We start from the raw sequence: 27600 nt of genomic DNA, 5'->3' as shown, positions 1-27600 counted from the left end.
GAACAAGATACATCAAGGTTGATTGCATGGCTGTAATTTGAGCAGCAACAGAGATCGAAGCAACGGGCAGGGAAGAAGAGATGAAAGTGGACGCAATGTTATTGAGAAGTGATGGGAAATTGGAATTAATAGAAAGAGAAGATGATTGGTAAAGAGATGGTAGAGAAGAAGAAAAATTTGGAGATGTATTGGGCATTGTTGAGATAGTAATTGGAGCAAAGGAAGCGTTGATTTGGGGTAGAGATATTGAAGAATTTGATGCTTCTTCATGCTCTAGTACCATGTTGAGAAATAGAGAAAAAATAACGATAAAATATTTATGGTGGTTTAAACCCAGTTATGATTGTATGATATGTATTTATAGGAATTGTGATTAATTATAGTAAGGTACATATAAAACCATAATTACAAAAAGACCTCATAATACATATAAATTACATATTAATAATACAGCTTTAGAACGCGTATTACCAAACATATAACTTACAACACTTCATAGCGCAACACGGGTTCAGCCACAGCGTACGCACTCGAAAAATAAGTAGCCACAGATCATTGATATATTGATTCTAAGTTCAGTACTACTAACTCCGTACCATGTACATGATCATTTTGGGAAGAAAGAGGGGAAGCTATGGCAAGTAAATTCTCAGACCATGTGAACAACAGTATTTATCAGGAGCCAGAAGGCAACTCCAATACGCCAAGGTCGTTTTGCCAAACCGCTGCTTGAGACGACGCTAGATCGATCTCCTGTATCAGTGACAACGAAGAAGAGATCAACCATCATCGACTACTGTTCTTTTTGTACTGTCAAGGAAAATTAACCGGTAACTTAATAAAGTTCTCGTTCATCTTGTGAGGGAAGAAAAGGACAAGGAAGAGAGGAAAGAAGATGATTTAATCACCGGAGATGATCCCAGCGTACGATGCGTTGGTGAATTGCTCGAAAATTTGAGCATCTGGGGAGTTCGGATCCAAATGCAGAAGAGCTGTATTTCGAAAGGAAGCGATGAGAGAGCATAAAAGCTACACACTTCTCTTATTTTGATGAATATCAGGGTTTGTTTGTCTGTGTTTTGCCCTTTTAAAGATCCAATGAAAAATGGCAAGCAAAATAGTAACGATTAACTTAGTTATACATAAAATACGAACCACGTCGATCTTGTTCACTAATTGGTTAAACCGTTAGATAAGCCGACAACGATCTCACATCTTCTACAGTACCAGGGGCCGCTTACCGGGGCAGTGAGAGACGTTGGCTGCAGCATGGCAAATGGAAGGGAGGGCGAGCGCGAGGGTGGCGTTCATCTTGAAGCCGAGGTCTGGCTCGTTCCGGTCTCGGACAAGCATGCACAAGCACTTCTTCGTCTCGGCCGTGTCCTTCCTCAGGTTTTCGCAGCATGCCACGGATGGAGCTTTACCCTCACCACCGACGAAGGGTATGCATGGCGAGAGATTGACCAGCTGGCTCCCGCACTCTTGCTTGTCACTTGCCAAGTCCGAGCTCACGCCATTCGCGAGCATCGCCATGATCACGAGCATCACTGTGAACCAAAGTGATGAGCTCATTTTCAGAGAGAGAGAGAGAGAGAGAGAGAGAGAGAGAGAGAGAGAGAGAGAGAGAGAGGTGTGATACAGGAGAAAGACGTCGTGCATGATTAATAGGTGATTAAGGAGATAAATACGATTGTTCAGTCATTATGAAGATAACGTTTCGTTCGTCTCGGTGGCCATGCTTACTGGTATTGCGTGAGAAGGGGTTTGCTTTCGTTCGTCTCGGCGGCCATGCTTACTGGTATTGCGTGAGAAGGGGTTTGCCTTCACCAAATCACAGAACCAAGAAGATGGGCAGGTGGTAACTTCCGGCGACGGGCAATTTGACTCGCGGACACGGTCAAAACCCTTAAGGCCACGATGAACGAATGATTCATGCATCAGGTCTAGGTTGTCTACATCCTAGAGCAATTCGCAATGAATAAGTAAATTCGTTTTTTAGATTTATAATATGGCGATTTCATAAAAGAGAAAATTATAAAGTTGAGTTTGTTTTGCGGAAAATGAGACATTTATGGAAAATGTATTTTTCATAGTCATTTTCCAAGAAAATGACGGTAGTTTCGGGTGTTTAACTGAAACTTGAAATTACAGTGGAAAATATTTTTCATTTTTTGGTAAGGAAAATCAATCAGAATTTTTTACACAAACATACATTATTCGAATGCTAGTAACTTGCACATAGACGGCAAGGGAATCGAGTATAGGCATCAGAATCTTGGGTACGGTCTCAATGGACCCCGACCTAGGCGCTGGAGACCCAAGCACGGGTACCTATGTCCTGGGCACAAGCATGGGCATGATCCAAAGTCCGACCTTGTGCCAGGGCACATACTCCAAGGTCTTGAGCCCACCTTAATGGACCCTTTCGCTGGGGACCGAGGTACAGTCTCCGAGGTCCCAAGCATAAGTGTCAGGGACCTGGGATTAGCCATTGAGGTCTTGGGCTTGACCTTGATGAACTTGGATGTGAGCTTCGGGGTCTTGAACCCGACCCCGAACCTAGGCTCCGAGGATACAACATGGGTCCTAGGTACTGGCGCCGAGGTCTCGGGTATGCCCTTAGTAGACCTAGGTCGGGGCGCTGAGGTCCTGGGTCTAGTCTCAATGGACACAAGCGCGGCCACGATGGACACGAGCTTGAGCACCGGTGACTCGGACACTAGCACTGGGGTCAAGGGCCCGGCCTTGATGGACCATGTCCCAAGCGCGAGGTCTCAAACCCGAGCTCTGTGGACCTAAGGCCAGCCTTAATGGACCTGGGCCCCGGTGTTAGGGATTTAGGCACGAGCACTCGAATCTTGGGCTCAAGCCTTGTGGAACTGGGCTAGGGCATCGGGGAGCCAAGCAACGGTATCGGAGTCCTAGGCCGGGCCACTGGCGCTGGTGTCCCGAGCCTAACCTCTGTGGACCTGGGCCCGACCTCTTTTGACCCTGGCTTGGCCTCGATAGACCACCGTGAACTCGCCCTGGCCTCTAGATCTGGGTCCGCTGTCAGGAACCCCGAGAACAAGCTTTTGGTTCCCGTGTCCAAATTAAAGTTTTTGATCTAAACATCGATATCTAGTTATGTTTTGAAAAATGATATCCGATATTTTAAAGAGGGAACCATTTTTCTAAATTTAAACATATATTTTTCATGGATTCATTTTCTTAAGAGATCCAAACTGATTTCTTTTTCTTTAATTTTTCATGACATAGATCGAAATCAAGTAGTTTTTGTGCGGCTATGTACGATGGTATAGAACGGAGCGGAAATTGATATCTTGCATTTCCCCTCACCACTACATTCTCTAGCCTATGCTACGAAAGTCACTTTTGCAGTTCAAAGGACCGCATCGCACATCGTTAACTGCCCCCACCTTAAGATGATACTGGTTTGACCAGAAAGTCGATATGACAAAATCTGATCCACTATTTTAGAGTGCAAAAGTGTACGGCAATTATTGTACCATAGAAATTTTCTTTTAATACGAAAATATAGTTGGTATCTAATGCGTGAGCACCAACTTCAATCAATGTTAGTAAGTCATTTATATTTAAATTAGTGCCGTATAATCCAACTCTCCCAGATTGCGACACATCTTGTCCCTATCCCTTTCATCAAAATTCAAACGCAAGACCCAAAATTAAGGCAAGTGACTTGATAGATAATACAGAAAACTTAGCCATGTATTTAAAATGAATTTCCAATGTGACCCCTCAACTCCCATGCATTTTCCATTCTATGATTATCTTGGATTAGTCAATAACTTGGACACCTGAGCATTTGATCTGCAATTGTGAATTGGTCAAACTAAATTTGGCTAATCAAGCTAGAGCTAGCATATGGTTTTCCCATTCATTTGAGAAGGGATCTGAGGCAGCAATCAAATTCCTAGAAGTTTACCAAAAAGATGAGAGTCGAGGTACGACTCACAATTCATGTCCACCAATAAATTTCAGTGTCATGTCAATCAAACATTTATTGTCGAAAAAGATTAATCCGAATTTAACATGTATGATAATTTCATCAAAAAAATCAATATGAATATGATTTTTCTATTGTATATGCGACTACAACGTAACCCACATAACTCGAGTTCGATGAACAAGGTATTGTAATCAACATAATCAAATAAGTTAGAGGGCAATCAGCAATTGTAATTGAAAACTGTTAACTAGTAGTGAATATTCCTTAGTGCACTCTCTATGCAATGTCTGTGGACCACGGTAGTATGATTTCATCTACACCACCATCCCCGAAGATCCAAATAACTAAATTGAAGTATCTATTAACTTTCGCATCTCACTGTCGGCAATCTCCCTTTGGTAGGCGATCTATACATCTACTATAAGAACTTATAGGCCTGTGGTATGTCGGGGTTTTGGCATGGGGTATATAGTTAATTAAGCACGTGAAAACAATTTATTGATAATAAATCAATGGTTTTTGAGAGCATTTTCGTTTCTACATTCCGAAGATGAATTAAACTTTCGTGCATGACCAATTGAAATTTGGCTATTAAACTAGTAAGTCAAAAATATAAGTGAGGCATATATTTCTTTTTTCGATGAATATGCATTTATATATATTATGAGTGTACTCTTTTTTCTTTTCTTTCTCATTCTTCTCTCTTTATGTCTTAAGCAAGACATTAAAAGGCTTTTATTCAAGGTCTTGTCCGAATCTCAGGATCTCCTAAATGTAAAGTAACTAAATGGTATTCCCTCATCCTTAGGGAGGATAAAGATACAAAGAAAAATTGAGGGTGTGAGGCGTGCAGGCACCGGCACCTTAAAATAAGAAACGGAACTGTGGAATCCATCTGGTTATAGGACATGCCATGGAGCCTCTTGTAAGAGTGCATTTCCTTTCTACATTCCAAAGATGAATTAAACTTTGGTGCATGAATAATTGAAATTTGGCTATTAAAGGATTAGAAAATATAAGCGAGGCATATATTTTTTTGCGATTAATACCACGAAAAATTTCAAATCAGTTCATATGTAATAAATTTACCTAAAACTAATTTTTTGACCACAAAAATCTCAAACCGGTACTCCCATAACAAATTTACCCTCCGTTAGTTTACATTAAATTTTACCGTCAAATTGCTGAGTTGGATAACACGTGACAGTTGATGGGTGTACCGATTTGGAGTTTTACCCTCTGTTGGTTACAAGTGTATCGATTTATGATTTTTTGTGGTATTAATTCAATTTAACAGAAATTATCGGAAGACAAGTTTATCATAAATGTATTGGTTTGATATTTTTTGTGATATTAACCATTTCTTTTTTCGATGACTATATATTTATATATATGTGTATTCTTTTTTCTTTGGGTTAATACCACGAAAAACTCCAAGTTGGTACACCTGTGACAATTTTACCTCAAACTATTTTTTTGACCACAAAAAACCCCAAACTGGTGAACCTGTGACAAATTTACCAAAAACTAATATTTTGACCACTAAAAACCCCAAACTGGTAACATTTGTGACAAATTTACTCTTTGTTAGTACCGTTAAATTGAATTAATACAAAAAAAAATCACAAACTGGTACATCTGTGACAAATGATGGGTTAAACATAAAACTGGTACATCAGTTAACTGTTACGTGTTATTTAACAAAACAATTTGACAGTAAAATTTAATGGAAACAAACTAAGGGTAAATTTGTCACAAGTGTACTGGTTTGTGATTTTTTATGGTCAAAAAATTAGTTTAGGGTAAAATTATCATAGATATACAAGTTTGGGATTTTTCGTGGTATTAATCTTTTTTTCTTTTCTTTCTCAATCTTCTCTCTCCTCTTTGAGATTATCTCATCCGTTTCTCCCGCAAGCTCCGATTTTTTCCGCCATTGTCGACAACCGTACGTGACTCCGGCCAAGCTTCAGTCACAGACTCACAGGTATTGTCGAACTGCGCAACCACACTGCCACCTCCTCCGCCGCTTCCCGGAGCCCTCTCCTTCACTCCTCCACCGCCAACAGAGCCGGAGCTCACGTAACTCTGGCGAGCCTCGGAGGGAACCGCCGCAGGCCGCAGCGTTTCCTCCTCTCCCTCCCTCTCTTCACCACCGTCGCGCCGCCTCTCTCACCGGAGGTACCCACGTGCGTTTTCGACATTCAGAAGAGCTTAATTTCACCAACCCACTTCACATTCGCTGTTCCGAACAGCATTCCCTCAGGCTCTTATCCAATTTTGCCTCTTGGTGTTTACCTGGAACCACCGTTCGACGCCAACCATCGCCTGCGACAATCCGGTAAGACCCGAGACTCATATTCGCATCAATTAATTTTGGATTCTACCGCTAGAAATGCATTGAAGGTCACCTGTTTGATGAAATGCCTATGTGAGCGCGCACTTGAGCGAGATCATGCAATATATACAAATATTTACGCGGTTTTTTTTTTATTTTTATCTTTTTCCCCTTAGTACTTGGATCAAGTGGGGATTTTAAAATTTGAGGATGTTAAGACATACGTGTATACCATGAACAGAGTATACGGGAAGTAACTTTTTCGTGATTGATGAAGGTTTGATTACCGGGGGAAGGATCGGGATTTAAAAGATTTTTTTTTTATCATTGTTGACTACGTCAATGTGGAAATTTTCCACCCGGTTGAGTTTAGATATAAGTCAATCAATTGGGGAAAAGAATTAGTCAAGCAAGTAAATTCCATCATCAGTGTGCTTTTTTCTGTGTCTCATCTAGACACAGAAAGTTCCTTTGTGAAACTTGAATGATTTTGAATTGTTAGCTATCGCAGAAGTCCGTTCTTTTTCTATGTACGGTTGACAATTCAGCAAGAACAAAAAGCTGTTGCTACTATTATAATCTTTACTATTAAACCCCATGATGGTTGTTGATGCATACTATCTTGCTGTTGGGTGTGCTATTGATCTGGTGATGAGCCTAATGTCTGTTGTTGTTTGTGGACATACAAACTTCTCATTTTCAATCTCTCTGGACTGACCTCAGGGACTCACTCCCCTTGTGGATGAGGGAACTAACTGTCACGATGGAATTTTTTGGTATTTTATCCTTGCTCAACTGGGTTTTCTTTTCAATATCTTTTTTTTTATACGGAGTAGTTAAAAAGGACCCTTCTGTTAGTTAAGAATTGGTCAACATAGAGTTTGTAGGTGACCTTGTTCGTCCTTTGTTGGTATTTGGTTCATTTCCTTGTTTTCCCTCTTAATGTTACAAATCGTGATGGGCCTAAGTATTTTCAAATCTGAGTTTTTAAAGATATTTTAGTGCTTACCAGAGTAGAAATCAGATCAAATTTCTAGGTCGAGGAGAGATAACGGAAGATATGTTTTAGTGCTTGATTCGTTATATTTATTAGTGATATATTATTTGCTATTTTTTTTTTAATTTGGTTTTAGTAGTTTTTTTATTTTGTATGCTATTTCCCATGTTTAAGGGGAAAAATTGCTGAGAATTGGAGCGTGGGTTGGGTAGGGTATGAGTCAAGTATGTGTCGCTAAAGTTGTATTACATAAACATGGGTCAATATGGGTTAAATGAAATGTGGGTCGGACCCATTGTTAACCAACTCAAGCCCTACATGGCCCACTCATTTGATAGGTCTAATAAATTCAAATGTTCTTTTTCGGGAGAACTAGAAAGTTTGGATGACGAAATGCCAAAAAGCTGCTCGAGGTTTAGCTTGATGAAACTAGAGGAATTAGATCCAAGCTTGATCTAAATGAACTTCAGGTGTATGACTTAATCTCACCAAGAGGAAGATTTTCTCTTTTTATTTGAATCAGAACTTTGTTGGACTACCAGCGAAAAAACTACGACTGCCACCCGTATTTGATCCAACATCATGTCTGATAAAGAGAAAACGGAGGTTATAGAAACACGATGAGAAAGTTACTTTTGCTGCGCAGACCAAATAGACTATCTGTCTCTGGACTTTTGTTGGCCTTAGGAGCAGCCTTGTATCTGGGATTAATATGCTGAGTGAATTGTGTTACTAACTGCACTAAGTGAGAAATCTGTATAAACGTTCGGAGCGGAGCAGTTTGCAAAGTGCACTAATCTAGAGCAACCTGCACTCAACAAGGTGCTCTGATCCACTGCAATTAACTCACTAAATCAGTGCATTTCAGTGCGATTTGTTCACCGACTGCACTGAGGAAAAGGCACTGATCTTGAATGCATAATTTGGTGAGAACTTTTTATGCCTTGCATTTGAGTGACTGCTAGGTGGGTTGCTAAATGAATCCAGGGTACTGGTGGTTGAGCTACTAGCGGCATTGTGAGTGTGAAAATTGATCGGATCAGTGAGGATCCTTGAGATACAGTTCTCTGAATATATGCGAAATTCTCTCTCCTTTATTGAATTAGGTACTAGATCATTACTTTGCTCTGTTTATCTGCTAGATGTGCAAGGAAGGGTCTGATCTTTGAGTTTCATTTTCACTCTCTGATATGAAAACTTGTAACGATTAATATTCATGAATATTAATTAGTTTAGTTGTTTGATGATGTTATTTTACTTTGAAATTCAAATGCTCTCTCTCTCTCTATACATATTTATTTTTGTTTCTTAACTTTCCCAATCACCCTACTCATAATAAGAAGAATCCGCCACTAACCTATCTCAACAAATATGAAGTTGTTGTTTATGATGCTGTCTCTTTGTGCCATTGCATCTTCCATCATTTGACAGTTTTGCACAGCAGCACATGGAAATGATGTATATTGGATTGTTGAAACCGAGAAGAAGCCACGAAGGAACCATGGCCTGAGATTACAAAAAATTGTCTTTTAGATGAAGGATGTTGCTCTGGTTATTGGTTAGGACTGGAGAATCCAATTTCTCCTTTAGCTGCCGGCAAGGTTTTAGGTATCAACAGAAGTGTAGCCTGGTGAATGTGAAATTGAAGTGGGTGAAAGATCGGGAGCTTGACACTGTTGTTTCAGGGGAGAGGGATCTCAAAGCAGTGAACTTCCTTATTTATATTATTGCCTCTGCTCCGCAGTGTTGCCTCCCTGTATACAACCTCTCTCGCTCTCGTGGACAACTTGGCCTGCCCCACGATCTCAAGCTCTCCACGTTTATCAGGAGATACCCAAATATTTTTCACGAGTTTTATACTCCTGACAGTGGAGGGACTCCCGTTCCCTGGTTTCACTTGACACCTGAAGCCCATGTACTCCACCAGGAGGAACTCAGCGTTTTGCAACAGAACCATATCGATGTCCAGAACAGGCTTTGCCAATTGCTTATGCTCACTAGAGATAGGATCCTTCCTGTACAAACTATTGACCAGTTGAAATGGGATCTTGGATTGCCCTATGATTATCAGGAATCACTGATTTTAAAGAGTCCAGAATTATTCTCTTTAGTTAGGCTACCTGATGATCGTATTGGCGTGAAACTTCTATTGTGGGACAATCACCTAGCTGTGTCTGAATTGCAGAAGAATGCACCTTTACTGCAGAAGGAAGAAGATTTAAAAGACGGCATCCTATCTTTTCCGATTCGGTTCACGAGAGGCTTTGGGCTGAAGAGAAAATGCATGAAGTGGCTAGAAGAATGGCAGAGGCTTCCTTATACTTCTCCTTACACGGATGCTTCCCACTTAGATCCTCGTACTGACGTATCGGAGAAAAGGATTGTCGGAGTCTTTCATGAGCTTCTACACCTCACTGTCAAGAAGAAAACAGAGAGGAAGAACGTAAGTAATCTACGCAATCCATTAAGTTTGCCCCAAAAGTTCACCAAGGTTTTTGAGCGCCATCCAGGAATCTTTTACATTTCGAAAAAGACTGATACTCAGAATGTGATCCTTAGAGAGGCTTTTGAGGGAAGGCGTCTCTTGTATGAACACCCCATGGTACAATTCCGGGAAAAATTGGCAAGCATGATGAGGAAAGGTTTTCTAGACAGAAGCAGGGGGAATTACAAAAGTTCTGCCGATGACGATCTGGCAGAAGATGCTGGCGTGGCAATCAGCGATGATCAACAAATTTCTGAACAAGAGACAGATGCTTATATGTTTTCTGATTATGAGTCGGATGGTACTTTGGATGATCCTCATTGGAAAACAAAAGGAAAATCCTCCCGGTGCTAAAGTGGCATTTGTGGTCAAGGGAAGCGGCTATATTGGGGGTAAGACAGATGAGTTTTCTATGAAGGGAAACTGCACTGCACAGATCTCACTTCATGGTGACTGCTGGTCTAAGGACATCTTATATCAATTTGCTGTGAGTTTTTCCCTTGGCATGTCTATTTCGGAAACTCGTTATTCATTATTTAAGTTTTACTAGCTGTTCATTTGATCTTCAGGTGAGAAAGACATGAATACTGGCAACTTCCAGGGAGGCGGCCTTCTTGCAAGGCCGTGGAAGAGTCATCTTTAAGGCCTGGTGGCTACGTTAATTTGGCCAAAGTTTATCAGCATCTGAATGGGGATTCTATTAATATCAGCTGAGATTTCAGCGAATCTGCTCGGAATCATCCTGGACATCTGAAGTATGTCGTCCGGTTTGGCATGAACAGCAGCCGAACGCAACCGAACACAGTCCGGTTTCACACTGCTGCAGTTCAAATCCAGTTTGAGTTTGCTCTAGAATAGCAGCTATTTTCATTCTGAGGCAGTCACGGTGATAATTTCAACAATGTTGTGCTGCCTTTTGCTGCATTCCCTTTTGTGGTTTCGCAAAAACTTCTTAGGTTCGATTCATCAATGAACCAACGCCGATGTTCCGCTATATCATGAGAAGGCGGTGTTAAATAACATCAAAGTCGTCGAACTTCTCCCGTTATCATTTCCTTTCTGGTATGTGTAGCTACCTTACTTCTGGACCTCCGGTACAAGCATGAAGCTTGCAAATTGACCCTCATGCAAATGAGAACTTTTTCATTAAAAAAAAAGTTATCGATACATCACGCGACAACTTCTAAGTATGATATTTTCTCCAAAATTGGAGAATAAAGAATTTTAATTTTAATTTGGAAAAATTATGAACGTATTTATTAAAAAAATGACACAAACGGTCTTTAAATTTTGACCAAATGTACAATGTGATCTATGAACTTTTAATTTATTTAATGTAGTTCTAATGTCGTTCCTGAATTTTTAATTTGTTTAATGCCGTCCTTGATTTTTTGGTACACGTTCAATTTAATTCGCGAATTATGTGAAAATATGCAGGGAACTCATTAAAGTAATTAAAAGTTCAGGGATTGCACTGAATAAATTAAAAGTTCAGGTACTATATTGAATATTGGACTAAAGTTCAAGGATTGTTTGCGTCATTATCGCTATTTGACATGATCTTACGCGTTTGACATTTAAATAATTCAAAGGGTTTCAAGTATTTCCTAAGGCTTAAAATTAAAAAGGGAAAGCCTCCAAGAGGTTGGCTGCGTTAGTAAGGGTGTAGGACTTGGGGTCCCAGGTCCCAAGTTCGAGTCCCTCTGCCGTGTAGCCTTATTATATTTTTGACTTACATGGAAGCTAGTTTGTGGGGTCAGATTAGCTCTCCTCCGGTTGACTTATATGGAAGCTAGTTTGTGGGGCCGGATTAGCTCTCCTCCTGTTGGTGCCTGGCCGGTCGGATCCTTGTAGTGCGGCCGATGCGGGAGTCCGGATTATAAAAAAAAAAAAAAAAGGGGAAAATGATAAAAGAAAGAAAAAAAGAGAGGAAAATACAAAGCATCAACAAAATACCAACTGATATTGCAACTGTCCATAGCTTGCGAGCTCACTTCACGCTAGAGAGAGAGAGAGAGAGAGAGAGAGAGAGAGAGAGCGCGCGACGATGGTTTCTTCTTCAGTCATCGGTTGCGGAGAAACCACCTTCTCTCTCCTCCGCTCGCCGCCGCCGACGCCGCCGCCGCCGCCGCCGCCGTCTCCTCTCTCTTCTCTCCACTCTTCCGCCTCCAGGACCGCTTCGCCTCCCTCGCCCTCACGCGTCCTGCTCGGGCGATCGATCAAGCGCGCCCTCCGTTCGAAATCGCCGAGGAAACCGTTCCGCCCGTCGATCGCGTGCTCCGCCGATCGCGGAGGCGGGAGTCTAGCGGCGGAGTCCCCGGCCAGGGCGCTCCGGCGCGTCCTCGAGTCGCCGGGGATTCACCAGGGGCCGGCTTGCTTCGACGCCCTCAGCGCGAAGCTCGTGGAGAGAGCTGGGTTCGATTACTGCTTCACGAGCGGTGAGTTCGGGAGTTGCGTTTGTCGGTTTTGTAATTGGTTTTGATCGGCGATGTCTGTTGGAGGACTGTATGGTTGTTTTCATTGCGAATCGGTGTGTCCATTTCAAACATTTGTAGGGACGATTCATTGAATGTGAGCTCATGGAGCTCGATTAAACTGATCTTCCAAGTTCCATGCATAGACAGACATTTGTCCAAGTTCCATGAATCCTGTAGTATAGGAGTACCTTAGTTTTCAGTGAGCCACTAGACTATGCCTGTGAAGCAGCAGCGCGATAGCAAATTCACTAAGGTTCGGTCTGTTCGCGGAGATGATTTATGCTCCTTAATATTGGGGATGGTTGCCCATGAGCCCCAACGGGGAAAGAAGGAAATTGTCGTGATTTTCAAAAGAATTTCTGAGGAAATCAGGATTCTGTTTCTCAGCATTGAGTTGGTATGGTAAGTCAAAGTTGAAGACAGACTAGAGTCATCAGACTGAGAATCATCCCTTACTGCTGAGAAGTTTTTTGAGCTTATTGTCATCACCTCACTACAGTGTTACCTGTTCCTAAATATAAATATGACAACATAATCCCATTCTTGATCATTGGAATTTCTCATTAGATTTTTACTCCGATGAGAGGACAGATGGAGTTTGAGCTCTGTTTAGCTTTCAGCTACCTCTTACAAAATGTATATGCTTATGTAATTAAGTTAATAGTTCCCTTATCCTTTTCTGGCAGGGTTCTCAATATCTGCTGCTAGATTGGGGTTGCCTGATACCGGTTTAATCTCCTATGGAGAAATGGTAGATCAGGGGCAACAGATTACTTGCGCTGTCTCTATTCCTGTCATAGGGGATGCTGATAATGGATATGGAAATGCAATGAATGTGAAAAGGACTGTGAGAGGATATATCAATGCTGGCTTTGCTGGACTCATTCTAGAAGATCAGGTAATTACTCTCAAGTAGTTTGTAGAATTTTGAGTATTCTTATCGAATACCAATCTGTTTATCTTTCCTCTGATTTGGTTTCAAGCATTCTTACTAGAATTGTAACTTGTTCAAGAGTAAATAATTGTCATCTTAGATTGTTAGTAGGAGCTCTTATCGACATAGAAATGAGGCTTGAATAAGATTGATGATTTGGGCAAATAAACTTGTTTGATTTTGATGATCAAGTGAGGATATATCGGATTTCGTTGAAAATAAGTGGTGCAAAGCATGTGTCTGCGTAAAATCCTGTGGACTGGTCAAGCACATTATATTGCCATACATGCATGAACAGATGGACAAATGTATTTCTTGGTGGAACAAGTCTTAAATCTGCTGTGCTGATGTAGTAAAAGGTGAAGTTACATTAACATAGCTGAAATAGGTACTGTCAATACATGTTCCGACTAAACATAAAGAATGCAGAAGGCATATTGCATAGTTGATTACAAGCATTCTGTACAATCTCATTGGTGAACAAAGGGTGGTTTGATGTATGAAAATCCTAACGGGTTGTTTCATGAGATTCTGTCTGTAATGTTTTGTTGTACCTTGGGTAACCTTCCATAGGTCTATCCATGTTGAAACTGACTACAATTTACGTAGAGTTCTTGGAGCACATGCCTCTCTGGCAGCAATTTCATAGGCTGGACAAAACCTCTTAATAACATTGCTGATATAAATTACAACCATCTATCTGATAATGTGGAGTTAACTGATAATTAAGTCCAATGCCTTTCTCAAGGTCATATTTTCATTTGAGGGTTGCATTTTTGCCTTAATATTTATATCTATGATCTGAATCTAATTCTAGACATTCTGCCAAATCTTTTGGTTCATCTCTATCTCAACACTCAGCTCACTATAGTTGGATTTTCTTTCATGAATCGTATGTCCGCTTCACAACTATGCTTCATTTAAATTTCCAAGCAGTTATTGGGATAACTGTGTTGCTTTTAGTTTTACATTTGTTGTCACTGCTTGTCTCCCATTTTAATAATGCTGACTCTATTGTTGATTTTCTGAAACCAAAAAATGAAACAACAGAAGATGGACGAATTGTTAAGTCCACATGTGTAAAGAATAACAACATTGATATATAACAACATTGATATATGTCTATAAATGATGTTTAGTAAATTTGTACTAGGTCAGACTACCGTTTTTTATTAACCAGCATCTCCATAAATTAGTTGACCTGCAACTGTTAATTGATTTTCCGTCAGGCATTACAGGTCTTCTGTTTGATGCTTTATCTTGCTTAGTCCTGGCTCATTCGTGTACTTCTTTTCCATCTACTTCATGACTATTCCATCAACTGATGTTTACTTGTATATAAGACATGAAATACTTACGAAGTATTTATTACAAGGTATCTCCAAAAGCTTGCGGTCATACTCGTGATAGAAAAGTGGTGTCTAGAGAAGAAGCAGTGATGAGGATAAAAGCTGCTCTCGATGCGCGAAAGGAAAGTGGATCTGACATTGTTATTATTGCACGAACTGATTCTCGTCAAGCAATTTCTCTGGGTGAATCACTCTGGAGGTCTCGGGCTTTTGCTGATGCTGGAGCAGATGTTCTTTTCATCGATGCTCTAGCTTCAAAAGAAGAGATGAAGGCTTTCTGTGAGGTTGCTCCGTCTGTCCCAAAAATGGTACAACTGATCTTATGATAGTCAATAAGCTTTTTTCTTGAAGTTTGGACATTCATGGTGCCTGTCTTTTTGTCCCGAACAGTCAATCATACGTAACCTTAGAAAATGGAACACGTATCAGCATCTGTATTTTCTTTTTCCCTGCTGGAACACCTAATAAAAGTCATTATTCAATCAGATTACAATGCTTGAGGTCATGACTTTGATTGATATGACAGGAGCTTTGACTGTGTGGGGAATTCACTGGCTGAGTGAGCTCCAGGTCTTTTTCCTGGATATTCAAAATTAAGGAGAAAGAACGATAACAGTTACCACTTTCAATAAGAACACAAAATATACAAAAAGTAAATCTCTAGAAAATTGACTAACTGAAAAATAAACATAAAGTTGTTTTTGTTGCTTTTCCTTCTGTCAAACATAGAGTTGTCATGAACCAGGAAAAATAAAAATAAAAACCCGTAGATTGCTTGAAAGTTAGCCTGCGTTGCTTTTCAGACGGTGCAGCCCTTGCACAATAAATGTCTATTTATTTGTGCTTACACTTGGTTTTTAGTGGACAAAGTGAATACTGGCATTTAATTTCGTTCTGCGAATGTAAAGTTACTTGTCCCATAGCCTGCTTATTAATTTGTTCGGCGTGCTCATTGTTCATGAGTCACAATGTGACCTCACATGGTCAGTTGTTTTTTTAAATCATTGTTCGCCATTTTGAAGTAATTTGCAACGATTGACAAGCTTTCTTTGATCTGCATAGGCTAATATGCTTGAAGGAGGTGGGAAAACACCGATACTCAATCCTCTTGAACTTGAGGAAATAGGATATAAACTTGTGGCTTATCCACTTTCCCTAATTGGGGTTTCTATAAGAGCAATGCAGGTAGCATGTGTATACTTTTCCTTTTATCGTTAAATTTTATGAGATTTATGTTAACCTTTCTGCAAATTTAAGCAGCATGTTGGGTGCATGTGTATTCTGGCTTCTGAAACTATTATCTGTCTTTTTCATGGCTGTTTGGTTATGCAAATGAATATTCATCTAAAGGATTTTTGGTTCTGTCCTCTACTAAGTGATCAAAACTGATGGGCAGTAACCCCTGTTAATTTTTCAAAGGTTGTTGAAGCCTGGACCTATTGTTTTGTCTCAACTAATTTTGCAACAGGGATGGTCAATATGCTTGTCTTAATTTTTTTCCTTGGAAGGACCTATTTAATGCTGGTATCCCAGAATACTAAAAGACATATGATATGGACTTAAGTGGTGCAAAAGGATCGATCCTTCATAAGCTCAATTGAGTGGCGTATAGGGCTAATATTTTTAGGTGAGAAATCATAAAAATAGATCTAGATAGGTTATGTTTTTTCATAGCAATTCAGGTGAAACTGGTTGTGCTAGATGTCACTTTAGTTCTCTTCTTAGGTTGGAAGCATGTTGATAGTAGCTGTTTCGGGTACATTAATGTTTGCCATTGTCTGTCCTTCCGTTTCTCTTGCTGCCACCCAGATGTGTATTCTAATTCCATAACATAGAGGATTACTCTTTCTGCTTTCAACCATACTTTCTATTTTTTTTTTAGGATTCTCTGGCAGCTATCAAAGGAGGACGTATACCACCTCCTGGAAGCATGCCATCTTTTGATGATGTGAAAGAAATCTTAGGTTTTAACAGCTACTATGAAGAAGAGAAGCGTTATGCTACGCCTACCACCAGTCAATTGCCTTCTCGCGGAGGTTGGTATTTGAACTTCCCTATGACCCATAGATGTATGGGCCTCTGTCATAGAGGTCTACATTTTCTTTTTGGATTAGCATCGTGAAGTTTAGCAGTTAGCCATGATTACATATCTTTGGACCAGATTTTCCAAGTAGGCGTAAAAAAGGCTCAATGTGTCGTTATTGCTCGGAATGGAATTTGGATTGGCTTAACTACTTTAGTTCTTGAGTTTCTTGTTTTAAGATGATCCAAACCTGTTCAGGATTCCATAAGTTCACTTACTCTTGTGGGCACCATTGACATTCTCAAAGTATTTGCAATTTTTTCCCTCTCTATGACATGAAATCATCTGTCAGGGAGCACTGATATGTACAGTACATCACAGAAGACTCAAGAAGATACAGAGCAAAGGAGTCAAGTATTTGAAGCTCCCATAGTTGAAGTGATGAATCCTACATATTATGGAACAGAAAGCTCAAGAAGTCCTTTCTCGGGTCCCTGGTCTCGGAATTTGAGAATAAAAATAACGGGAAGAGATGGTCTTGAGAGACTTGACCTCAGGATTCCAGTAAGTCATAAAATGGATTTCATCTTGCATATCCGTGGTAGTAGCAATACATCGATAGTTTCTTTCTTGCTTGTGGCCTCCTATTCCAATATATCATTTTGCTAAACCACAGCCCGAAAACTCATTCTATCATGTTACTTGCCAGTATTTTCCATATGAATATAATGCTTGTAGCTGGCACAGTACATAAAAGTATATTCTCACCTTTATGTCCACATTAATATATGTAATCAAGGAATGTTATCTGCCTTTGTCTATCCTTTTTTCTCTGCAGGCCGGATTATTGGATAGCATCACGAATATTGTCCCGGGTATTCTTTGTGTTTTATGGCTATTTTGGCATTTTTGTCTGTCCTGGACAAAGTTCCCAAGTAGATAAAGAGAATTTACTTCTTTTTCATTGTTGCAGCTGTCGCCGGCGTAAATATTAAAGAATTGTTGGACGATGCAAGTGCAGAAGTTGGAGGGAAACTCTTGTTAGATTTTAAAGATACAATGGGCGACAGGATTCAAGTTTTTCTGGAGTAAGACATAGCCGTCGCTTGCTTGAATTCTTCAGAACAATAAACAATCACGAGCAGATAACAGTGGTGCCGGAAGATTCTCTTAGAAGAACACGATCCACAGTCTACGAAAAGGGTCCTTTCAATATAATTGGTTAACGTTTTTTTTTGGGTCCCCTTCCTTCTCTCTTCGCCCGGTTAGCCAGTGACTCGCTTATTACATGACAGCTAGGAATGTACACTTTCAGGCGTTACCGATTCTTCATGGAGGCAATTTTGACCCCATAGAATGCTTCAGCGTGTTTACTTGGAACATCTGCTATGATCAACTTAAACCACCACTGAATTTGAGTCAATAATTAATATAAAAAAACCGATTCAAATATCATGTAAACTTGTTTAGATGAATCAGGGAGACATCGCGGTTTAGTTATATTCGTAATAGAAGTCGGTCTATGTCAAAATTAATGATTAGCGATATAGAACAAACTCTTCTTAGCTGAGGTTAGTTTTTCTTTGATGGTGAACAAGAGAACAGGCTTTGGCTTCGGTATGCGCATCAAACAATCGGTCTCGATGGAACAAAAGTTAATGAGTCGTTCGTTAAGGCCTGGTCCTTTAAGAGCATATTGATTAGGTTGGCTATGATCCCACTTACAGGAAATGAGGGGAAGGTCGCAGACTAATCTCTCTCTTTTAAGTCGTGGGCTACCATATCTATACCACCAAGGAAAGGTCTTAAGGCGGTCCGGCTTAGGGAGTTACGAGAAGGTTGAGGTACCCGAGCTCGCCAGATCGCATTATGGTCAAAGAACCTCCCTAATGGGACAAAATGGGCGTCCTGCGAATGTCCTAGCTAGAGCTGGATCAAACAAGTCTAAACTGATGCCGAATGGTGTTTGGTGCCTCGCGAGGGAGCCAGCCTTTTTCATCCACAAGCTATAGTCACCAGACACCATCATCGTAATCCATGTTGATTTAAGTCGACACCATTCTAAATCGCCTTCCAGCTTCAACCCGACATCCTTTTGGATTCATTGACTACATGCACTTCGAGAAAAATACTTCTTATAATGGCAAAACGTGTATGATACTTGTCCTCTTAAAGTCTTCGAGAACTATAACCATGCCCTCATAGCTTTTCTTAATCAGTCCATCCAGACTGTTCAACAGTCTCATAACAATCTTCCTGATAGTTAATATGCTAGACTGCCACGTCTAAGCAAGAAGAGCATGACAACCAATCTCCAGTCCCCAAAATCATAAGCAAAGCACAATTTTATACAAAAATTGACGTACAAGTATTTATTCTTCATGCTCAATCACACTAAGAATCTCAGGCAACTGATACAAAAAGTTAAAAAAAAGAATAGCTGTAAAAGGGAGAGTTCCTGATAATCCCAGAAGCATGTCCTATACCATTGCTTAATATCACAGCAACTCCAATACAGAGGGTACCTATCTCAACTCTATAGTTCAAGGCGCGGTAGTCCCAGACCATACAAAATTACTTTGCAGCAGACAGAATATTACCCGTAATCATACGAGAAACTATGCCTTTGTATCTTCAAGGAGACTTACCGCAGAGTAAGGACAAGAATAGTGCCTGTTCGCTATGACAACATCCACACCTCACAAAATTATCATGTAATTATTTTACCGCTTTCGCCATTGGGGCACACACTTCACTACCTTTCACCGATATCCACCACCATATGGCTGTTGAGCATACGGATTTCCACCCATCATGGGGTTATAACCACCCGGCATCGATGATCCGGGAGGTACGCCAGTTGGCCGTTGCATCGGAGCTCCTTGCCCAACTCCCATGTTCATCCCCATGCCCATGTTATACCCCGCATTCATACCCATCCCCATATTATTCACCCCCATTCCCATGCCCATAGGCTGATTCATGCCTCCATAACCGCCCATAGGCTGATTCATGCCCATGCCAGACCCTTGACCACCGCCCATTCCCATTCCCATTCCCATGCCCATGCCCATGCCGGAACCAGCCATAGGGTTAGGTGGAGGCCTAAGAGCACTAGCACCAGCGCGGCCCATTCCCGTACCTGATCCCATAGCTTTGCCCATGTTGATCGTGGATGTTACAGGAGCAGCAGACTGTTTTTCCATCCTCTTCTCCTTCCGATTTATTGCATCAAAATCAACTCCAATGTCTGCTAGTGGATTGGTCTTTGCTGCATTTAGAAATCCACAATGGCATCATCATCTCGGTGACATGCTAGCAGCCTACTATTTAAAAACAAAAGTTGATGAAAATAGAATTTAAGCACTCACGTCCAGATATATTCAAGTTAACAAGCCCTCGGCTCAGCGTATCAGCCCATACAGTTGACTTAGTCTCGAACTTCTTGTCCTTTGATGGTTGAGGTACAATAGCAAGTGCACCAGTTGAGGATGAAAGAGGTGGCTGCGAAGCCACCTGAGAATTTTGCCCCGTTTGTGGAAGTAAGTTGCCAAGAACATTATTGTTCTGCTGTATAGCTCCTCCAAATGACGCTTGCTGTGGGGGCATATGAGAAGTTACGGTAGATGTACCTCCTGATGGTAAAAAGCTTCCGCCGGTCATGTGCGCAGGCGGCATATTCTGTGGAGCCATGTGTGGAGGTGGTGGTGGAGCAGCTCCTGCCTGTGGGAAGACATTCCCATTAGGAACTGAAGTTCCCATTTGCTGTGGGAAGTTCCCATAGTTAAATTGCGGCATCGGTCCAGTTTGCATATGCGGAGGGACTTGTGAAGCTACCGGAGCAACGGGACCACTCTGTGAACCAAAGTTACCGTACATACTAGCTTGCAACTGAGCAGGATGACCACTTGGCACAGAAAATGGTGCCTGTGGTGCAGCGACGCCTGGAGGTCCAGATGGAGGAAGAATATCCGCCAAAATATCAGTGTTTGGGTTAGGCTCAGAGTAAAACGGTGAATTCTGTGCGCTAGCTGGAGCATATGTTAAGCCAGACAATGAACCCCCAAAGTCATAATTGACTGTTGTTTCTGCCATTGAGCCACCCATTTGAGGCATTTCAGCATTTTGGTTCACATTTGGCTGCATAGTAGTAGCTACAGGTGTGGCAGCTGGTGGTTGGACAGGGGCGTTGTCTCCAGTTGAGGTAGCTTTAAAAGGTGAATCACCAAATGGATCTTCAAATGACTGCATCCACAAAATCATTGTAGAAGTTGCAAATTACCAGAACACGAAGTGGACCTTAATTAAGATCAGAAAGGACTATAAAAAGACATTAAAGCTTGCAATTGAAGAGAGAAACTCAGGAATCAATATGACAGAAGAAGTTTCTCCACAGATTTCTGCATGAGGCCAAATTTTTCATTCTATTTTCACCACCAAAATTTAAACTAATCCTTAGCTTGGTGCATAGGTACGCACCAACTTGCAATTATGAACCCGAACCAAGTTTCAATTCACTGCCTGGATTAGATAGTAACAATACTTGCATGGGTTATATCTGGCATAAATCACACTCCTATCAAATGAGGCTAATAATTAATACTTAAACTGCAGAAGCATGGCGAATCTATGATATAGACAGTATGGAACAATGCAAAAGGTAGGGGGCCATTGAAGATGCACATTAGCTGCAAATAAGAATTTCAACGGTAAGTACCTAGCAACATATACAAATTATGTAAGAGGCTCATCATGTCCGGTTGCATTGAATCTGAACCTAGTCCATGTTTTTCATAAAAGCTTTCACCAACATAAGATTCACACCATAAACCCGCAATGCTTTTAGAGATGAGGTCCCAATACAATGGCGTGCAAATCCAGGAAAAACCAACAGGAATTTATGATGCCCCATCAGTTATTCATCATTATTAACCGAGAAGAAAAGCAGTTCTTAAAGTTGCTGCGTTCAAGACATAAAATTGCACCTGGTTCATGACATTAGATGCTGATGGTGGAGCTGCAGCAAATGTGGGTCCAAAGTTAGTGTTAGCTGCAGCATCAGCTTCAGGAGCAGAGGTTCCAGATGTTACTGGCATGATAGCTAATGGGTTCACAGAAAATGAATCTGACAAAGAGCCAAGCAAGTCTGTTTCTGCACTCTTTGATGTAGTAGGGGCAGCTGATCAAAGGAAGTAACAATAATGAGTTTTCACTGATTACGGGGAAAAAATTGACAAAGAGGCCCTACCTAAGCTCCTCAATGAAAAAAAAAAAAAAAAGCTCCTCAATGACCAAACTCATATTGCCTCAGGACATTATATCTAGATGCAAGGAAAAGAAAGGAACTAGTAACTTTGGAACAGGAATACTCACGCAATTGTCACTTAGCACTAATTAGCAGCCTCAAGGGAGAGAGGCAAATAGCTTTCATTTTAACCATTTGCACCAGATATCATCGAGAATTAGGTTCCGGTAGATTCCAAAATCAGAACTTTGTGACTAAGAATGGTGAAGACTATAAGATTAATGCTAGAAAAAGGAAATTTAGAGACAACCATTCCATTTTACGAAAGAAACGGTGTTATGGCAGGTTACTAAATTGCTATATGAAATGTCAACTTGTATATTAGCTCATAGATTACACCACATAAATGTACAACCAAACAAATCTAAACACATACACATTCTAGCATATGAGCACACAAACCTAACTTAGGAAAGAATCACATGTGATGTCATGAACTAAAATTATGTTTACCTGAAAGTGGACCACGTGGATCAAACTCATCAAAAGTCTCGAATTCCTGCTTTGCAGGAGATGCAGAAGAACCAGGGGCATTAGCTGGTGGGCTAGTGTTATCAGTGACAGGGGGTGAAGAAGGTTTAGGGGCAGATGTTGCTGAAGTCTCTACATCCCTGCAATTGATTAGAATGAAAAACAGACTGAACAAGAGCAGAAAGGGAAACAGTACAAACTATCACATTCCTATAGTGAAAAAGAAGTACCTTTCACTGTGAGCAGGACTTCGAGAGTCACCAATAGCTTCTTCATAACTAGGAGGCGCACCAATGTTTTGCTCAGAGTACTTTCGATCAAGCCGCCTGTCAAATGTAGCAACTTTATTCATAAATCCCAATGCAGGAATCCCCATCAAAAAGTATCTTGCTGACCATGCCGTCATAAAAAAAAAAACCAAGCAAAAAATCAGCAGAGATTACCTCTCATCTTGAGTATTATCGTCAGCCCTGCCAGCACTGCCTCTGAAGTAGATGACCAGACATTAATAGTTTTATAACAATCATAAAGTGCATGCAGGAATTAAAGTTTACAAGATCATGCATATGTTCTTACGTCGCTATATACAGCATCCTCTTGCAAATGTCATATATATATATATGACCCGACTAATCCAAGTAAAAGACTTACTAATTATTATTCTAGACAGCAAAGTAAAAAGAATTCGCACGAGAAGGGAAAAAATGTATTTTGAGTAGTATGCTCGAATCAAAAGAGTCTGGGCAATCTTCTAAAAGGAAAACACGTACCGGGATGAGTATTGACCATCATCATCCACAGAACGGTCTCTATCTCTATCATGACTTCTGCTTCTCGATGAGCCATATTGATAATCGTCAATGCTTCGACTTCTTCCTCGGTAATCATCATCCCGGTCACCTTCTCTTCCATTACGTTCTTCATAGTCTCGGCCATAACGGTCTCCATCGCGACTATAGGAATCTCCATTTCTACTGTACCGATCCTCATCCTTGTAGCCCCACTCTCTCTCTTTACCATAGCCATATTCATCCCTGCTCCCATATCGGCCTTCATAGCGATCCTCATCATATCTATCACCTGCACCTGATGGCCTATACATTCCACCAGATGATGACACGCTTCGGAACCTGTTTCGAGACAAAAAAATCGAACCACAAATTTTTAACCACAGGAAGACATTCAACTGCATGCAGATTATCATACAAGCAGACAACATTATTTGTGCACAGAAGGGGGGACACATCATACTTCAAACATAAAAAATCAACCTGGAAGCCTTCCATACAGTTTGGCACCCTTTTGTGCCTCATTCATGGATTGAGAAGAAGGTCAGGACTTGAATGCATTTTTTAAAAAATGCTATTTTCTCCTTTCATTATAACTTAGAAGCAGTAGGCAAAAAACAATTGCAATTTTCCAAAGCCAGCAATAGGACAACCGACTTTACCGGGTGAAGAAAAGCAACTAAATCGTGTCCAAATGATCCTATGAGCTGGTGAACCCTAAATTCAAAGCCAACAATCCAATAGGTTGTGCCGTATCTTTAAAGGGATCCTTATCCAATCCAATACCATGCATTATCAATCCCATTCAATGGGAGAAAAATAAGAAAGAACAAGCCAATCTGAGCCACCAGATAACCAGAAAGAAATAATAACATAGGGTCCAGAAAGGAAGACGAGTCACTCATCATCCGCAATCGAAGTGAAAAAGAATGATACACGGAGAGAGACATGCAAAGAAAGGCAAGAATAATAAAGTTCGACTTTTTTAGAGAGTAAACTCACTTGTCCTTGTTGGCAGCAGCCTTCTGTCTAACTTCGATAATCCGTTCCTTGTCATTCACCAGCATCACAAGACTCTGAGACTTCCTCCTAACATTGTTTCCCTGATCCCTTCCACTAGAGTCGATGTATTGAAAATCGGACAATGTCTGGTACGAGATCGATTAAAACACAGGTATGTTATTAACAGCAAATAAGTAGGCAATAACAACAACAGAAAAAAGAAGAAGGAAAAAGCAAAAGGAAGTACAGTCAAGACCAACATAGCCAAATCAAAGATATTTAGAATGGAAAATTACTGATATTTGGTAAGCATGTTCTCTAATCTCATCTATGACACGTTCAGATCCATGAGCAACCAGGTAGTCCAGAACAGTCAATGCCTGCATGAAGAGAGACACTTGAGCAGAATAACAAAATAGAAAACATAACTCTGACTATGTACAAAAGACCACAATCCGAAATGTTATGCAGTGAGATACAATGAATAGAGGAGACACTACCAATTCCAAGAAGCACCTCAAATAATTAAAATATAAGATGAATTTAAGCCCAAAGAAGGACAATGACCTTGTAGACATGCCGCCAATTCTTGCCAGTATCATTGATCCGCTTCCAGATTACCCCCATTATCATCTGGTACTCATGACTGCACGGTTCATACAGTCAAAAGCAAGTAAAATTGACTTGCCCAGTGATGCAAAATCCAAGCAAAGGAGGACCAATTTGTAGCTTACTAGTTTCTGGAAGCCTGCGCAATATCTGCAAGAAGCGTTCCATGGGGACCCCATGGTTCATTGCTCGTGGCATCAAGAACCTGGAAAACCAAAAGAGCACTCACTTAAAACACGTGGAAAGTCCCACTGCTGCAGAATTAGAAGCAACACAAATTGATATATACCCCCAAACTACCTCAAATCTGAAAGCTCCTATCAACCACCGTATAGTGGATCTATGGAACGAATAATATATGCTTATAATCTCTTCTGAGAAGAAGCAACAACTAGACACTACTCTCACTCCAACATTACTTATCAGAAAAATATTTAAAGGTTAATTATCAGGCTATTAACTGAACAAAAACAAAACAATCATTACCTTCTGTTCTATTCCAGGAACTTTAAGCACTTTCTTATTCACCTCCCTCTTACTGCAAAACGCGAAACCCAAATCAGTAGTAATTCCAATTTCAAAGTAACCAAGATTCCACAGACACCAACATGGTCATGATTAATCTCGATTCTGCAGTTTTCTGGGTGCGAAATTTAACTTAACTCACAAAAAAAAACTGCCAACCAAAAGACCTTGCACATTACATAATTCAAATGTCTCCAGGGCGTTAAACTTTAAATAATGGAACTTTTCCCGGTAGTTGCTATGACTTACATGTCCCTGACAGTTTGATCAAAGACCTTCTTCATTGCTGTGGATGTTTAGATCAAAAGACTTCTTGGAGTCTTGGGCAGAGAACACCTTCCTTATGCACTCTTTGCCGAAAGACTGCAAATCAAAAAGCATGGCTTAGAAATTCAAACAAGCTTAGAAACTTCACCACTTTCGATACAGGCAATTGAAAATACACAATTAAAAAAGGGTTATGTCTGGATGCCGAATTAATATATTCTCTGCGATGCAGCACGGATCATTTGAATCAACCGAAAAGATTTCCCAATTCCCAAATTGCCGTAGACTTATCGAAGCACAGATTGGAAACTACCGAGTGGTGCCTTATCGCTCCACAAATTACAACTCATTAAAAATTCAGAGCAGGTGAAGATAAGCATGAACGTTGACTCCCTCAACACTGATCCTCAAAGGTATGAAAAGCTCAGCTGTACCCTCATTTTCCTAGCAAACAACATCAGATCAGCTCCCTTCAAAACATCAAATTCCGACACGAGCTCAACATCTCAATCCCCTCCACAATTCTAACAGATCCATCACAACCCAAAAGCCCAAGAATTTCCAATCATCGCCCGTTCGCACACAACGGCAACAGATCACTGACAATCCAAAAGCGCAAAACTTTCCAATCAATCCTGCCCGTGTTCATAACAACCACCCGCGCAAAGACGCCCAAATTTAGGAATCCCACAAAAAAACAGAGCACTCCCCGTCACGAGAGACAGAGATCGAAACCATCAGATCAAGAAGCGAGGCCGATGGAGAAACGAATTCCGGAGCACGGGGAGATCCAAACCAAGCATCCGCAGCAATGCACAGGAGCCCACCGCGACAACAATAAAACGGAACCCGAGCTGAACCACGGCTAAAATGGGGCAAGACCCAGACGCAAGGGGACGAATCTAAGGACGACCCACGACGGAAAAGCTCGCCAGAAACGTAGATCCACCCCCGCCGGAGGGAGGGGGAGGGAAACGACGGGGCTCGGCTCCGTTTACCTGGGCGATCGGATGTGCTGCTCGGCCGACCAGAACCGGAAGCTGACGGCCAAACCCAACGACGGCCTCGTAGAGAGAGAGAGAGAGAGAGGTAGAGAGAGAGAGGATCGGCAAGGAAGAAGGGTCGGTGTTGGGCTGTCTCTCTCTCTTCCTTCCCTCTCGCTATGAGAAGCGCGCATACACAGAGAGAGAGAGAGAGAGAGAGAGAGAAGAGAGATGGACACAGCGCACCATCCACGCAGAAAACATAGGAGGCCGAGATGAATTTCCCCCTTTTTTTCCCCTTATTTTTTATTTTATTCATTTAATTTTTGTGGTTTTTTTTGTTTTTTTGTTTTCCGCTTTTCTATTTTTCCTTTTTCCCCTTTTTTCCGGCGCTTCTGATTATTTTTTTTCCTTCCCATTTTTCTTTTTTCCGGTGGCGGCTGTGTGCAAGAACCCCATAATTGATTAGCTGTCTCCCGAGCATAATTGACGGGAAACACAAATTAAGCGCAAATTATATGGTGGCGGCATTTGGAACCCGATAGAATAGAGCGGCATGTTTCGACAGCATCTGTATATTTCTAAATTAAAAATTACAATATAATTTCGCGGCCAGTAATAAATTCACGCGGTAGGATTTTCCGGTCGGCCTAAATGAAAATCTCGAGAAGATGATTTGATGGCGATTTATCGTTGTAAAGGGGGCTTTAATTTCCTCGACGAACAAATTTTTGTATAAAATATGAAATTCTTTTTGGCCCGCGAGGAATGAAGAAATTTATTAGCTGCCCGAAGAAAAGAGCCAGCACGCTTCTGGAACGTTGGACTTGTCAATCGTTAAAACTCACCAACTTTTTTATTTTTATAATTATTATTATTTATATACTAAAAAATTAGTACTTTATTTTATATTTTTTTTGGGGGTGAGCCAAAATGCTCAGCTGGTCCCACAAAGTGGAACGATTCTCAAATCAGAAGTGCACGGATTAAAAAATTGATAATTTCTTTTTGTCCGATTCAATTGATTTTTTCTTTTATGGATGGTGATTGGTGAGGTAAAAGATTGACCTTAACGAT

The 27600-nt window shown here is 40.8% G+C and overlaps 4 protein-coding genes across 6 annotated transcripts; 2 read left to right on the top strand and 2 right to left on the bottom strand.

The window, feature by feature from the left end:
• Positions 1–388: 388 nt before the first annotated feature.
• On the bottom strand, positions 389–1608 carry LOC115682434 (non-specific lipid transfer protein GPI-anchored 14-like). The gene is made up of 3 exons (XM_030606659.2): positions 1242–1608; positions 909–992; positions 389–753 (listed from the first exon to the last, which is right to left on the bottom strand). Exons 1-3 carry the CDS (start codon positions 1570–1572, stop codon positions 650–652), a joined length of 519 nt encoding a protein of 172 aa, XP_030462519.1. The 5' UTR covers positions 1573–1608; the 3' UTR covers positions 389–649.
• A 4221-nt stretch (positions 1609–5829) lies between these two features.
• Positions 5830–10663, top strand: LOC115683244 (protein WHAT'S THIS FACTOR 9, mitochondrial). 3 transcript variants are annotated; one of them, XR_004005985.2, is made up of 3 exons: positions 5830–6311; positions 8737–10277; positions 10360–10663. XR_004005985.2 is itself a non-coding variant. In XM_030607711.2 (2 exons), exon 2 carries the CDS (start codon positions 8846–8848, stop codon positions 10142–10144), a length of 1299 nt encoding a protein of 432 aa, XP_030463571.1. In that variant the 5' UTR covers positions 5830–6311; positions 8737–8845; the 3' UTR covers positions 10145–10282. The 3 variants fall into 3 exon arrangements, 1 of the variants encoding a protein (XP_030463571.1); XR_008817769.1 differs by having other exon boundaries at positions 10341–10663; XM_030607711.2 differs by lacking the exon at positions 10360–10663 and having other exon boundaries at positions 8737–10282.
• Positions 10664–11798: 1135 nt separating this feature from the next.
• On the top strand, positions 11799–17946 carry LOC115683233 (uncharacterized). The gene is made up of 8 exons (XM_030607701.2): positions 11799–12228; positions 12954–13165; positions 14577–14858; positions 15613–15735; positions 16433–16586; positions 16926–17137; positions 17412–17448; positions 17547–17946. Exons 1-8 carry the CDS (start codon positions 11838–11840, stop codon positions 17663–17665), a joined length of 1530 nt encoding a protein of 509 aa, XP_030463561.1. The 5' UTR covers positions 11799–11837; the 3' UTR covers positions 17666–17946.
• A 957-nt stretch (positions 17947–18903) lies between these two features.
• Positions 18904–25643, bottom strand: LOC115683224 (clathrin interactor EPSIN 2-like). Its single transcript, XM_030607690.2, has 13 exons — positions 25523–25643; positions 25235–25286; positions 24874–24953; positions 24707–24785; positions 24436–24519; positions 24140–24285; positions 23120–23479; positions 22793–22834; positions 22580–22675; positions 22332–22489; positions 21559–21752; positions 19945–20818; positions 18904–19844 (listed from the first exon to the last, which is right to left on the bottom strand). The coding sequence occupies exons 1-13, from the start codon at positions 25555–25557 to the stop codon at positions 19336–19338; spliced, it is 2709 nt and encodes a 902-aa protein (XP_030463550.1). The 5' UTR covers positions 25558–25643; the 3' UTR covers positions 18904–19335.
• Between the last annotated feature and the right edge of the window lie 1957 nt (positions 25644–27600).

Source organism: Syzygium oleosum, unplaced genomic scaffold (assembly GCF_021117445.2).
Source record: "Syzygium oleosum isolate NSW1041296 unplaced genomic scaffold, Sole_v2.1 Sole_v2.01, whole genome shotgun sequence".
NCBI classification, from domain to species: Eukaryota; Viridiplantae; Streptophyta; class Magnoliopsida; order Myrtales; family Myrtaceae; genus Syzygium; species Syzygium oleosum.
Note: the sequence above shows the minus strand (reverse complement) of the source record. Positions and strands in the feature narration are given on the sequence as shown.

What these genes read in the sequence shown, in the direction of transcription:
- LOC115682434 (XM_030606659.2), bottom strand. Translation starts at nt 1,572, where the DNA reads ATGAGCTCATCACTTTGGTTCACAGTGATGCTCGTGATCATGGCGATG. An exon ending in CAACGTCTCTCACTGCCCCG is followed by an intron (nt 993 to 1,241) that starts GTAAGCGGCCCC and finishes TTCGAAATACAG; the next exon opens with CTCTTCTGCATTTGGATCCG. An exon ending in GTACGCTGGGATCATCTCCG is followed by an intron (nt 754 to 908) that starts GTGATTAAATCA and finishes TCACTGATACAG; the next exon opens with GAGATCGATCTAGCGTCGTC.
- LOC115683244 (XM_030607711.2), top strand. Translation starts at nt 8,846, where the DNA reads ATGTTGCTCTGGTTATTGGTTAGGACTGGAGAATCCAATTTCTCCTTT.
- LOC115683233 (XM_030607701.2), top strand. Translation starts at nt 11,838, where the DNA reads ATGGTTTCTTCTTCAGTCATCGGTTGCGGAGAAACCACCTTCTCTCTC. An exon ending in CTCCGTCTGTCCCAAAAATG is followed by an intron (nt 14,859 to 15,612) that starts GTACAACTGATC and finishes TGATCTGCATAG; the next exon opens with GCTAATATGCTTGAAGGAGG. An exon ending in TTTCTATAAGAGCAATGCAG is followed by an intron (nt 15,736 to 16,432) that starts GTAGCATGTGTA and finishes TTTTTTTTTTAG; the next exon opens with GATTCTCTGGCAGCTATCAA.
- LOC115683224 (XM_030607690.2), bottom strand. Translation starts at nt 25,557, where the DNA reads ATGAAGAAGGTCTTTGATCAAACTGTCAGGGACAT. An exon ending in GATCAAACTGTCAGGGACAT is followed by an intron (nt 25,287 to 25,522) that starts GTAAGTCATAGC and finishes CGCGTTTTGCAG; the next exon opens with TAAGAGGGAGGTGAATAAGA. An exon ending in GATAATACTCAAGATGAGAG is followed by an intron (nt 22,676 to 22,792) that starts GTAATCTCTGCT and finishes TACATTTGACAG; the next exon opens with GCGGCTTGATCGAAAGTACT.